General features: G+C 32.7%; 1 protein-coding gene across 1 annotated transcript in view; it reads left to right on the top strand.

Moving 5' to 3' along the window:
• The window catches only part of DNAH5 (dynein axonemal heavy chain 5), a 293,673-nt gene that overhangs the window by 237,847 nt on the left and 42,535 nt on the right, over positions 1-13,291 (top strand). Inside the window, exons 68-70 of the mRNA XM_044681991.1 lie at positions 1,956-2,146; positions 7,728-7,849; positions 11,825-11,974. Coding sequence (XP_044537926.1) covers positions 1,956-2,146; positions 7,728-7,849; positions 11,825-11,974 — 463 coding nt within the window. The remainder of the gene's footprint in view (positions 1-1,955; positions 2,147-7,727; positions 7,850-11,824; positions 11,975-13,291) is intronic.

The raw sequence follows: 13,291 nt of genomic DNA, 5'->3' as shown, positions 1-13,291 counted from the left end.
TCAAATGATTAAATTAAGGGAAAAGGATATATGCGCTTCAAATATCAAAACAAGCTAAAATAATTATAGATGAAATAATATTTAAGGCAAAGAATTCATGATCATCCCATTCAAAGATATGTGTAGATAAGTAGAGTACATATCATACTTAAGTAAGAAATAGGAAAAAAAATACATCTGGACAAGCAGGCCTGTTTAGGCCAATTTCTTTTCTTTTTAAAATTTTATTTTTATTGTCATGCAAAATATACTTGCATATTGGTCATTGTTGTAAGAGCACACTCATATATAACCAAACCCCCAAATACTACCATAAATATACTGATATGAAAGACAATTCCAACAGCTCTTTCCCTGGAGGTAGCTAGACATTCTCTGTCATAAGTCTTTCAGGTTTGAGCCAGATTAACCAAGTTTTCACAGGTAATAATTGTACAATATTACTGTTCATTTGTACAATTTTGTATAATATTCTCTTTGTTCTGCTTATTTCGCTCTGCATCAGGTCCTGCAGATCTTCCCAGCTTTTTCTGAAATCATCCTGCTTATCATTTCTTATAGCATGATAGTATTCCATCACCAACATGTACCATAATTTGTTCAGCCATTCCCCAATTGATGGACATCTCCTCAATTTCCAATTCTTTGCTACTACAAAAAGAGCGGCAATAAATATTTTTGTACAAGTAGGTCCTTTCCCCTTTTTCATTATCTCTTGAGGATACAGACCCAGTATTGGCATTACTGGATCAAAGGGTATGCACGGTTTTATAGTTGGACCAATTTCTATTTAGGAAAAGCAGCCAAGCAGAGATTAGAAAAACTACATCTAATAGAATAATTTGATGATTCATTAAAATTATAAAGGAGAGGCAAGAAGTTGCTTTTTTTCCAACTTTGGTAAGGATATATCTCCAAATTGTTCCTTGTATCATTTAAAGGTAATGAAGGTCTAATGACCTACTCTTTTTATTAAATGATTAGGGTCAACTGTGAACCATAAAAAATGAATTTCTTGACAAAAAGTTGTATATTTTTATAGCCATTTAGCCAGAGTTTCTGGCTATTAAGGATTCTCTATATTTTGATCAAGATTTTGAGATTTCACAACTCTTGCTAATCCAATTTCCTGTTCCCCCTTGTGAGAGTGCTTCTATGGATAGCTTAAAGGTGATCTTTCAAAGTCTTTGCTCTTTGTTTGTATTTTGATATTCAATATGGGGAGCCAAGAGAGAAGCAATTTCTTTTCTTTGGATCCAAAAGTCAGCTCTAGGACTACTGATATATGATAGCTAGTGGGAGGCAAAAGGACTCGCTACTAGGAAAAACTTCTTAATAATTAGAACTGTCACAAAATGTAGTAGACTGTTTTAATAGTCAGCTTATATGTACATATATGTATATTATATACACATACATACACACATATGTATAGATATGTAAATTATATATATATAATTGTTTGTATATATATACAAACAATTGATGAGCATTTATCATGAATGTTAGAGATATAATTCATATCTTAGGAGAGTTAGACTAGTTACTTTTTCGGGACCTTCCAAATCTAAAACTTCCGTTTATATGAAAAATTAATGAATTTACTAACATACTATGATCTGACATTGAATATTCAGGTAAAACACTGTAAAATGTCTAAAAAATGATTTTTAGCTTCTAATTAATCTTCATGCATTAGAGTTACCAGGATATTATCAAAAATAACAATGCCTAGAAGATAAATTTGACTCGGACAAAGGTGAGATGTCTCATGTTATTTCAGTTGTAGAGAATTGTTGTTATTGTAATGGGCAGCCTGGGTACTCTTGATATGTGGAAATGAGATTTGGTTCTAAAAGGTTACTTATTCTTTATTGGAGAAGTTTTTGGTTTTTTAAAGTAGACAATTGAAAAGGGCAGCGAAATAAACCAAGTTTAAATGTTCTTTTTCGTAGGTCTGTCAAGAGTCCAATTACAAGCAAGAGAATTGCTAATATTATTGAACACATGACCTATGAGGTTTATAAATATGCCGCTCGAGGATTGTATGAGGAGCACAAGTTCTTGTTCACCTTGCTGCTTACTCTGAAGATTGATATACAGAGAAATAGAATAAAACATGAAGAGTTTCTCACCCTTATTAAAGGTCAATGGAACAATTACATAGTGGGAGTAGTGGGAATTATTGTGAATGTCCTTCAAAGGAGCTATCTTTTCCTCATATAATTTCCTCTTGTTTTTAATTTAAGATTTGATGCATTTCAACTTGAGATGAATAAAATTGCAATATGGAAGAATGAATAATATCCTGTTTTAGTTTAATTCTATAATAATTTAATTTAATTCTATTTAATTTAGAATTAATATTCTAGGTTAGAATAATTTGGGAAAATAAACATTTAATTTTCCATTTAAAAATGTTATAGAGATGTCTGTCATCTTAGACTTTTGAACAATTCTTTTAATTTACAAAATATTTTTTCTTTGCACTGGGTTATCATTTACATTTTTATGGGTGTTGGCTTAAAAAATAGACTCACAAATAAATACTTCACTTAACTTTCTAGAGGAAGAATTTGTGATTGTCCACTTGGGGGGAATTTAATATTTATATTTGTATACCATAGGATCAGGTATTATACTCTTAAAGCTAAAGGGATTTTAAGGTGACATCTGGTCAAATGACCTTATTTTATATATGTGGAAACTAATGTTCAGGAAAGTTAAATGACATTCTCCATGTCTTAGAGGTAGTAAATGGCTGAGCTGAAACCTATATCTTCCAGCTCTAAATCCTGTGCTTTCTTCTACTTTATAACCCTTTGGAAGTCATCTAAATGGTACAGTGCATGGGATGCTGCACTCGGATTCAGAAATACTTGATTTCTAATCTGACTCTAATGCCATGTGACTTTGGTCACATCCCTTAACTTCTCTCCTTTTCTCTCACAGTTTCTTCATCAATAAAATGAGGAAAATAATAGCACCTTACCTCCAGGGATTATTGTGAGCATAAGATGACAAAGCATATGTTAAGTACTTTGAAGACCTTAACACATAATATAAATGCTATCACCACCACCATCACCACCATCATCATTTTTAGAGCCCTTAAATGTCATTTGGGAAGATAAAGTATTTGTATATTGTCCCAAACTGTCTCTAGTTTTCATGCCAAAAAGTGTATTTTTTAGGATGGAATAGTATGCGACTCTAAATTACTTTTGAAGTAGCAACAGGTAGTTGGAAAATTAGGAGAGTGAGATAATGTTCAATTATCCTTGGAATTTGACTGCAAAGTATTTTGAATTTTCATTTGGTTTGTTTATTGTTTTTCTAACAGCAGTCCCTTTGGCTAGGTGTGTTTTAACCTAAGTATAAGAAAGATTGAGATATGAGCTTTGTAGATATATTTTATAAATATATTCATATCAGTTTAAACTAGCATTCCAGCAATTCAGATGAACATTGGTAGACTTTGGGGTTCTATATTGAATGACTGAGAAAGGTAAAGTAGGGCGACAGTTCAAAGCATATTAAAGAAATAGCTGATGTTTAAGAACACATTCAAAACATTTTTCTAAACACTTGAAGTTTTTTTCTCCTAGCCCCTTCATCATAAACTGATTCTCTTCATTTTATGAAGAATGGGAGAGTTGCCATGGCAATTGGATAGAAATTTATTTAACTAGCTATCTTATATCTTTAAGAACTGCCTTAAATTGTGACAATTTTTTTTGGTACCATACCAATGCTGTTTATTGAAATGTTTTTAGAACCTTAGGAATACATTTGATTCTATGGGAATGTGCTGAAGTAAATCTGGAAAAAGTAATGATTTGGTAATATTATAACTGGATAAAGTAGGCATTTGCTCAATAAATATCTTTAGTATATACCTGGCATATATTATTTTTTGAGTTCTTCTTAACAAATTATCACAAAATCAGGCTGAGGGTTGGAAAGAACTTCAAAGGACCTATAGATTAGCCATTATTTACTTAAGTTTCTCTTCCACTGACCCAGCCTCTTTATAAGGCTTTGAATGAAGCAGAACTTACTGTCAAGAGATAGCCTATTCTACTCTTGGATAATGCTAATCATTTTAAGACTTTTTTCTTATATCAACCTTAGCATTCCTTTCACATACCACCAGGTCTTCCTAGTTCTTTCATTTGATCCTTATACAGCATGTTCTTCTGTTGTCTTCCCAGTTTGGTTATCATATCAAAGAAACTCAGAGATGGAATACTCTCAAAGTTCACCTAGTCTAATGATGTGTTCTATGACATAGTTGGCATGAGATCATCTAACTTTTGTTTGAAGAAACTTGAATGAGGGAGAATTCCACTGTCACCTAAGAGGTCCATTCTTCTTTGGGATAGCTTTAATTGTTAGAAAGTTTCTCTCTCTCTCTCTCTCTCTCTCTCTCTCTCTCTCTCTCTCTCTCTCCATTTTAAAGCTGCAGCTCTGCAAGTTAAATCCATTGTTCCCAGTTCTGTCTCTAGGACAAGATGTACAAGGATGAAATCTCCATTAAGGCAATCTCTCAGCTGTTCTGCTTTTGGTATAGAGTTAGCTCTTAATAGTTGAAGTTTCCCATCACTAAATTATTATGTGGACATATTGTGATTGTGATCTCTTTTTAAAATTCTTTATCTCATTTTTATTCAGGTGGTCTACTTAGATATATTCCTTACCCTTTTATCTCTTTTTTCTTTATTGATCTTCATGAAATTATTTGCTCTTTCTCCCTTTGAATTGTGTGTCTTTTCACAAGAGCATATCTACTTAACATACAAAGCTACTACAGCATCCCACATTATTTTTCTATTCAAAGTATTCCTTTCTAGATCTATAATCCATTCAGAGTTCTTCCATCATGTGAGAAATACAAGGCCAAATTTGTTATTTATCTTTAGGATATCTAATATGGTAAATCAATTACTTATATATTTTGCCTGTTCATGCAATTTCAAAAGTAAAGTATTTTATTTTTGGATATATATTTGCATATTGTCATGTATTTTGCTATTCTACTTTCTTTGTAGTATATACTAATCTCTTGGGTACCAACCTTGGATTTCTGGTTTTTTATTTTTTGATAAAATTCTTTATTTTTCATCATCAAACATATTTCATTGGAAATTAAGAAATCCTTTGGCAAAATCCTCCACTTCCCCAAGGTTATCCTTAGTTTTAGCATGTAGGCTTTCTTTTCTAAAATTAAATTTTTTATTAATGTGCATTAATTTTCCCTCTTCTCTTCCCCTACCAGAAAAATGAAAATAAAATTCTTGTACAGAATCAAGCAAAATAAATTCTAATATTTGCCATGCCCCAAAATGCATCTCAATAGCTAATCATTTCTCATTCAGGAGATGAGTTGCATCCTGTATCATCCTTGGGAATTAAAGTTGATCATGGCAATTATTAGAGATTTTATTTCTTTCAAAATTATTCATCTTTTACAATGTATTTGTTATAGCATAAATTATTCTAGTTCTGCACTTTTCACTCTGTGTAATCTAAATAAGACTTTTGGGACTTCTCTGAAACCACTTTCATTATTTCTTATAAGATAATATACTAGCACAATGACATTCATATGCCATAATTTGGTCAGCCATTTCCCATTTGATGGTATGCCTCTTAGAAGGCAGATGTAAAATAGCTACTATAAATATTTTTGTACACATAAGACCTTTTCTTTTTTATTTGATCTCTTTTAGATGCAGGCCTAGTAGTTTGTATCCTTTGGTCAAATATTAAGCAATATAGAGACTTCATATATTTACAAATATGTTTATATATTAGGCAGACAGACAGAATACAGAGAGAGAAAGAGAGAAGAAAGAGAGAGAAAATACCTGAAAAAATGGATGATAGTGATATATTAATAAGGATTCCAGGATGGAAATGATGGGACTTGGCATCCATTTGGAGGTTAAAGTAGAGAGAAGTCAAAGATGATGCCATGGTTTTAAATTTGGATGACTAGGTATATGGTACATTCACAAAAAGAAACAAATAAGTTAGGAGGAGGTGTAGGTTTAGGGGAAAACATAAGCTTAGTTTTGGACACATAGTGTTGTAGATGGCAATGGAACATCAGAGTAAAATTAATAGCCGTGGAAATGATAAGACTCAAATTTAGGAGAAAATTCAAGGTTGAATATAGAGATTTGTTATTCATCTACCTAGAGAGAATAGTTGAAGACACAGGAAAGGATGAATTTGTCAAAGTCCATGAACAAGCATGTGTTAAATACTAACTATTAGGTTTTAGGCACAGCATATACAAAGAAAGGCAAAAAATTTGCTTTCAAGTATATTGCAGTCTAAGACAGGAGACAACATGCAGATAATGATGTGTCTGTGTTTAAACAACATATTTATAATGTAAATAGATGATAACCTTAGAGAGTAGATTCCAGGTGAGGGAGGAGGTCTATTATAGAAGATGGGATTTGAGCTGAGTCTTGAAGGATGCTAGGGAGGATTGCATGGGGAGGAAGAGGATTCCAGGAATGAGAGACAGCTGAAGCAAATACGTAGTATGTTGGTTGAAAAAAAGAGCAAGTAGGCTAATATAACTGGATCACAGAATGCATGGAAGGGAATAAACTGCATATAAGAAGATTAGAAAGGTTCAAAGAGAGAAATGTGGTAATTATATAAATAGCTTACATTTGAATAAGAATTTAAAACTTGCCTAAAATTTGTACTAATTAGTTCATTCATGCCTTTTAATACTCTTTGATAGCTACAACTATTATTCCCTTTTTAGAGAAGAATAAAATGAGGCTGGGAGAGATTGAATGAATTGTTCAAAGTTATAAATCTAGAAAATATGTGAGGTAGGATTTGAATTGAAGACTTCTTGATATGCACTAAGGTGACCTTTACAATGCCCCTGATATGTAAAAGAAAAGACAAGGTCTTAGGGACAGAGTTTCAGGGAAAACATAAAGTTAGGAGATGGGTAGAGGAAGATGAACCAACAAGATTTGAATGGTAATAGGAAAAAGCAATGAAACTTGAAGTAAAGAAGGAAAGAACATCTAGAAAGTGAGGGTAGTCAAGAGTATACATCCTGCAGAAAGTTTAAACAAGGGTAGGCTGAAAAGTAAGAATGCATTTTGATTAGGAAGTCAGGGAATCGTAATGCATTTAACTGACTAAATATGTCCTTGAATGCAGGTATGGATAGTGTGCCATTTTACTAGATTGGACTCTGTATTTAGCTGTGACTGCTACAGTGAGCAAAATGCCACTTATTTCAGAGGCATTCTGCACACTGTCAAATTTTAAGAGTTCAGTTTTCCTTGTGAGTGAAAATTTAGGAGTGATGTGTATGCTAAGTGGAAAAATGTACTGAACCAACACATATGAAAAACGTGGTCAATATGCAGGGAAGGAAAGGAAAATGATATATTGAATTTTGGAACAGGATTTTTATAAATGGGCCCCTCGCTGACACAGTGCCACTGACAACTCTGATAAATGTTTTTCCTTAAGTATACTGCTTCTGTTAACATTGGAAAATTCTTCTTTTTAGAATTGGATCAAAATCCCTGACACTGGTAAATTTACTTTAAACTGTATGATTAAAAGTGAATTCAAGTTTATGTTTCTGAAATTCCGAACTATAAAATATTAAGATGAGATTAATTTTTAAATATGGAAAAAGAAAGTTTTATGCTATTGTTTATTCAATTTTATAGGTGGTGCTTCATTGGATCTTAAAGCCTGTCCCCCTAAACCATCTAAATGGATCCTGGATATGACATGGTTAAATTTGGTGGAACTTAGTAAACTTAGACAGTTTTCAGACATCCTTGATCAAGTAGGTAACATGTTTAATTAACTTTATAATAATGGTATGTCAGGTGTTAATATTTAATTGCCACCATGTTAGGATGAAGGAGAAATGTCCTATTACCAGCTTTATGTTGGCATCTATAAGAACTTTTTCCATAATAAACTAACCAGTACTCTATTTTTAACACTCAGATATGGCAAGGAACTACTAAGCTGGGACATTTGAAGTTTCTGAATAGAAAAATTGCTATATGAGGAGAAGAAAGATATTCTGCATGTCAGGGATCAATGTAGAACAATGTTAGCATTTCCATTCTCTTTAAGTTTCTGCAATTGTATGCTAAAATGATTTAATGAAAAGTCTTTTAAAAAATAAGCGAAGATCACTATCCCATTGAAGGCCCTTTTGTCCCTTCTTGGGACAAAATTAAGATTCTGTTAAATCTGGGCAAATAGAGGTAGATAAATTCACTTTTAGATACTTCTGTTAAATATCTAAATACAACTTCCAATTTGGAGTTTAAAAAAAATCAAGAAATTTTAAAATAGCTGCTTTTAGGAAGAGTGAATACAAATAGATCAGAAAGCCCAATTATCAGAATTCTTATCTAAATACCCTTGTCTTTTATCCAAAGCAAAAAAGAAAACAAAAACAAAAAATAAAAGGAGTTTCCAAACAGAATTTTTGAACTTCTCAGAGACCTGATACACCCAGTTGTAGACTACATTATTTATAACTGTACTTTTTCACCTAAAATTGAAATATTTGATGAACTTATAGAATTATTATTATGCTTCTTATTATGCTTCTTATCAACATCATTTATAGAATTTTATTCCACAAGTGGAATGAACAACCTGGTGAACATATTATAGACATTTTTGAAAATGTTGTCTAAGGGATTTCATACAGAGTTTTATTTAAAAATCTCCCTGTATGTGCAGTTTGCGCAAAGCCCTCTAATGATGCCTCTTCCTTGAACCAAATTTTCCCAGGCACAAGTCAGCTAGACTGACTTGATACACAGTAATTAGGGGAAAAAAGCTATCCCAAAAACATAAATTGAAAGTTTGTCAACAGAGGAAGCATGCATACTCTACAATTTCTACATATCAGGCAGAAGCAGAACCGTTAGAAAAATTTCCTCTGGAGAGAACCAATGTTAATTCTTTTAGCTCTAACTTCAGAGGACTTACCAGCTTCAAATGGAGGGAATATTTATTGTCTTTGCCTTCCATATTTGCTAAAACCATCTGCTTTTTCAACACCCAATAGCATAACACAGAGCCAATGTCACACATTGGTGGCCTCTTGTTGGTTATAGGGCCATGTTAACTAAGAGAGTAGGATTACTTGCATGAACTTGTAGGATATTGTGCTGCTATGTGCATATTTTTCTTCCAATTGATTTGTTTTACCTGTTGTACTCTTCTTGTGTCTGCTGCAAGTGAGTTGAAAATTGGATTAGTCAAGAGCATGTTTCAAAGGGATGAGGGAGTGCCTAATTTAAGGCCTATTGTTCCCTTAGTTGTACTACCTGACATCTGATGTAATACAAGATTTAAATACTTTAATAGTTCTTTATTTTTTTCAGGAGTTTAACTAAATGTCATCAAATGAAAACAAAATAGAAAAATCAGAATTTTTTATATGGAAAAAAGGAACTGAGCTTCAAAACTCTGTAAAGGCTGCATCAAGCTATTCCCCCTGTGGTTTTCCTTATGTGCCTCACAATTTACTGCTTCTTTTCCTGGCTGGTATTCATCTTTGAATGCTCTGTATTTATTAGTCACCCTAGTTTTGCATCTGAAACAAGCTTTGCTTGTAATACATTTGCCCTCATTTGTCCCATTTAACTTATTCCTGTAATTTAGTTATTTAGAGTTCTAAGGGACATCAGAGGTCAAATCTGATCCTCTTATTATTTTAAAAATGAGAGAACTCAGGCTTGAAGCGATCAAATAACTTTCTCTAAACCACACAGCTAGTGAGGTCTAAAGCCAGAAATGAAATTGCATCTCCCTAACTATAAGTCTAGTGATCTATTCACTATTTCATGTGGCCTCAGTCTTTCCTATTTGGAGAAATGGCCACTTTTTCCTGACTTCAAGTTGTAAAAACAAATATATGTTAAAATCTTCCTTTTACTCAAATACTCACCAAAGACATTTATCCTTTGATTTTATGACTTCTTGTATACTTTAAATATTTATTCAATCAATCTTCAGTTGTTGATCTATATGACTTTTTTGTGACCTATACTATAAGGTTCCAAAGGATATGGAATGTATTTGTTGGCTTTTTGTACATTGCTTTAATATATGGGCATTAGTAAGTCTCATGACAATCCTGTTTCAGTCATAGAATTTATTAATCACCTACTAGGTGCCAGATACTGTTCAGAGTGCTGGAAATAGAAAGAAGAGAAAAAGATGGATCCCATTCTCAACAAACACATTATCTAAAGCAGCAGACAATAATAGACAAACAACTATATACAAACCAGATATATACATGATCCCTTGGAAATAATCAACAGTGGAAGCTGCTTGGATTAAGGGGGATAAAGAAAGACTTCTTGTACTAGATGGATCTTTAGATGATTCTTGAAGGAAACTAGGGAATCCAAGAGGTTAAAATGAGGAAAGAAGCATTATTGGCATTTGGGTCAGCCAGAGAAAATGGCTAGATTTAGAAGATAGAGTCCATTGAGCAAGGAATAGCAAGGAGATCAGTATCACTAGATCACAATATGTGTGAGAAGAAGATGTAAGAAGACTGGATAGACAGAAGGTGGTCAGTTTATAAATGACTTTCAAAGCAAATTGGATTTTATTTTTGATCATGGAGGTGATGGGGAGTCACTGAAGTTTTTCAGATGTGGGGGAGAGGTGACAGGGGCCAATCTGCTCTTTATGAAAATCAGTTTGACAGCCAAATGCAGGAAGAACAAGTGGGGAAAGACTTGAGGCAAGGAGAACAACCAACAGACTGAAGTAATATTCCATGCATAAAATAATTAAGGTTTTATAGAGGGTAGTGAAAATATCATGGGAGAGAAAGAAACATACAGGAGATGAAATGAAGTTAAAATCAATAGGAACACATGGATATAGAGGAGAGAGTGAGAAAGAGAGAGTGAGAAAGTGAGAGAGAGAGAGACAGAGAGAGACAGAGACAAAGAGAAGAATTTAGAATAACACTTAGGTTGCAAGCTCAGAGGACTAGGAAGATGATAATCTTGATAGTAATAGAGAAGTTAGAAAGAGGGCTAAATATCAGGGAAAATAAAATGAGCTCAGTTTTGGACATGTTCACTTTAACATGTCTATTGGAAAACCAATTTGAGATATTCAGTAGGTAATTACAGATGTGAGAATGTAGGGTAGAAGAGAGGTTAAGGTTGGAAAAGTAGATCTAAGACTCATCAACATAAAGATGGTAATTGAGGTCAAGAAGAAGGAAGATTGAGAAAAAAACATTGGATTTGGTTATTATGAGATCATTGGTAGAGAGCAATTCCAGTTGAATGATGAAGTCTATGCCCATGCTGTAGAATAATAAGAAAAATGTGATTAAAGAAAATGAAGAAATCAACAGTAGATGACCTTTTCAATTATTTTAGCATAACAATCCATTTCTAGCTTTTTATAATTTTTGTCAAGCAAATGAGATTTCTTAAGACAATTATAAAAATTGTCACTTTTATTCCTTATAAAGTATATAACTTTAAAAAACATGGGAAATGTGAGGATAACACATATAGCTTTCATTGAAATAATGTTAACACAACCAGAATCTAGAGTCAATTTTATTTAATGTTTAACTTTTTTTCTCACTCTTAAGCACTTAAAACATAAGGTTTAACAATAAAGGAAAAATTGGTCAAGTCTACTAATGTTCAGGTAGTCCAGAATTTCTGCTGAAAAATGTTTTTGCAGTGTATTCTAGCATGATTTTTGTGCAGTGTGACTTTTTTTTATCTTTATGTATTTTAAGATTTCAAGGAATGAGAAAATGTGGAAAATTTGGTTTGATAAGGAAAATCCTGAGGAGGAACCTGCTCCAAATGCCTATGATCAATCTCTTGACTGCTTTCGACGTCTCCTACTTATTAGGTCTTGGTGCCCTGATAGAACCATTGCACAGGTAAATTATAGAATAAAAAAGTGTTTTAGAGAACAGAGTTTTCCATAATGTAACTTAAACTCTTCATTTTACAAATGAGGAAATGGAGGTATCAGGCAAGGGTAAAATAGATAGTTTTAAAAAATACAACTGCAATTCAAATTTAACAAAATATTTTATATGATAATTTCAATGAAATTCCTCCAGCAATCCTCCACCAGTGACTAAAATGGTGTACTTGGAATCAACAGGTTTGGGCTCAAATCTTGCCTCTTATATTTGTTACCTATAGCCAGGCCTCTTTCCATGTCTGAGGCTCAGTTTCTTCATTTATAAAATGGTGATGACAATACCTGTAGTGTCTACCTTATAGGATTGTTGTGAGGTTCATTTGTACTTTTAAGATTAAAACTTTCTTTAAATTCCATTTGGTATATTTTGAAATTGATGTTTATATAAAGCACTTCAATGTTTGGTGGAAATTATTTGGCTTAATATTGGGCCACATGATTATTTCTTTCATATCATATCATAGAATTTTATGATTAAAAAGTACATTGCATATGTTTAATGCTCACAATTATATTCTTGAAAAGTAGATAGCCTAAATAGCATTATCTATATTTATATAAATGAGGAAACTAGGATTGAAAGTTAAGTGATTTGCCTTTTGCTAAAAACTTAGTAGATGATAGGGATACGTCTCAAATTGAAGTCTTCTAAACTATAAGTCTAGTATTTTTCATATGACTACAGTTCTGGAGACAGGTGCCTCTAGAAGAAAATAGCTATGCAAAGAATGCTGTCAGTAGATATAATCTATTTTTTATTCTTCTCTCATTTGACATGACCTCAAATGGATTATTATTTGAAAAAAATCCACATTGACCAAAGTAGGCAACAGTGTTGTGAATTCAATTTTAGATAATTTCTCTGGTTGTGTGTATGCATTCTCCATTTTATTTAGATTATATGTACTTATTGGATTTTTAAAAAAAGTTTGACTTTATATTCATATATTCTGTTTTGTGCTAAGTATTAAGGATACATAGAAAGATAGTCCCTGCCCTCAAGGAGATCCTAGTCTAAATATAAAAAGAAACTGAAAAGGGGAGAGGATAATGGAGGAGAGGAGAGTTCTCATGCTTGGAAAGGCCATGGTGAAGACCTGCAGCTCTGAGTACTGAGAAATTGGAAATGGTGAAAGCGGGAAATGATGAGATGGCCGCCCTGTATTCATGTTTGAATTAGTCTGCTAATGTCTTCAGAATATTGCTTCACAAAATCTTTCCAAAGTCTGTAGACTAGTGGTTTGATATCATAGAAGTTTGTTTGTCT

This window comes from Gracilinanus agilis, chromosome 1, assembly GCF_016433145.1.
Source record: "Gracilinanus agilis isolate LMUSP501 chromosome 1, AgileGrace, whole genome shotgun sequence".
Taxonomy (NCBI): Eukaryota; Metazoa; Chordata; class Mammalia; order Didelphimorphia; family Didelphidae; genus Gracilinanus; species Gracilinanus agilis.
Note: the sequence above shows the minus strand (reverse complement) of the source record. Positions and strands in the feature narration are given on the sequence as shown.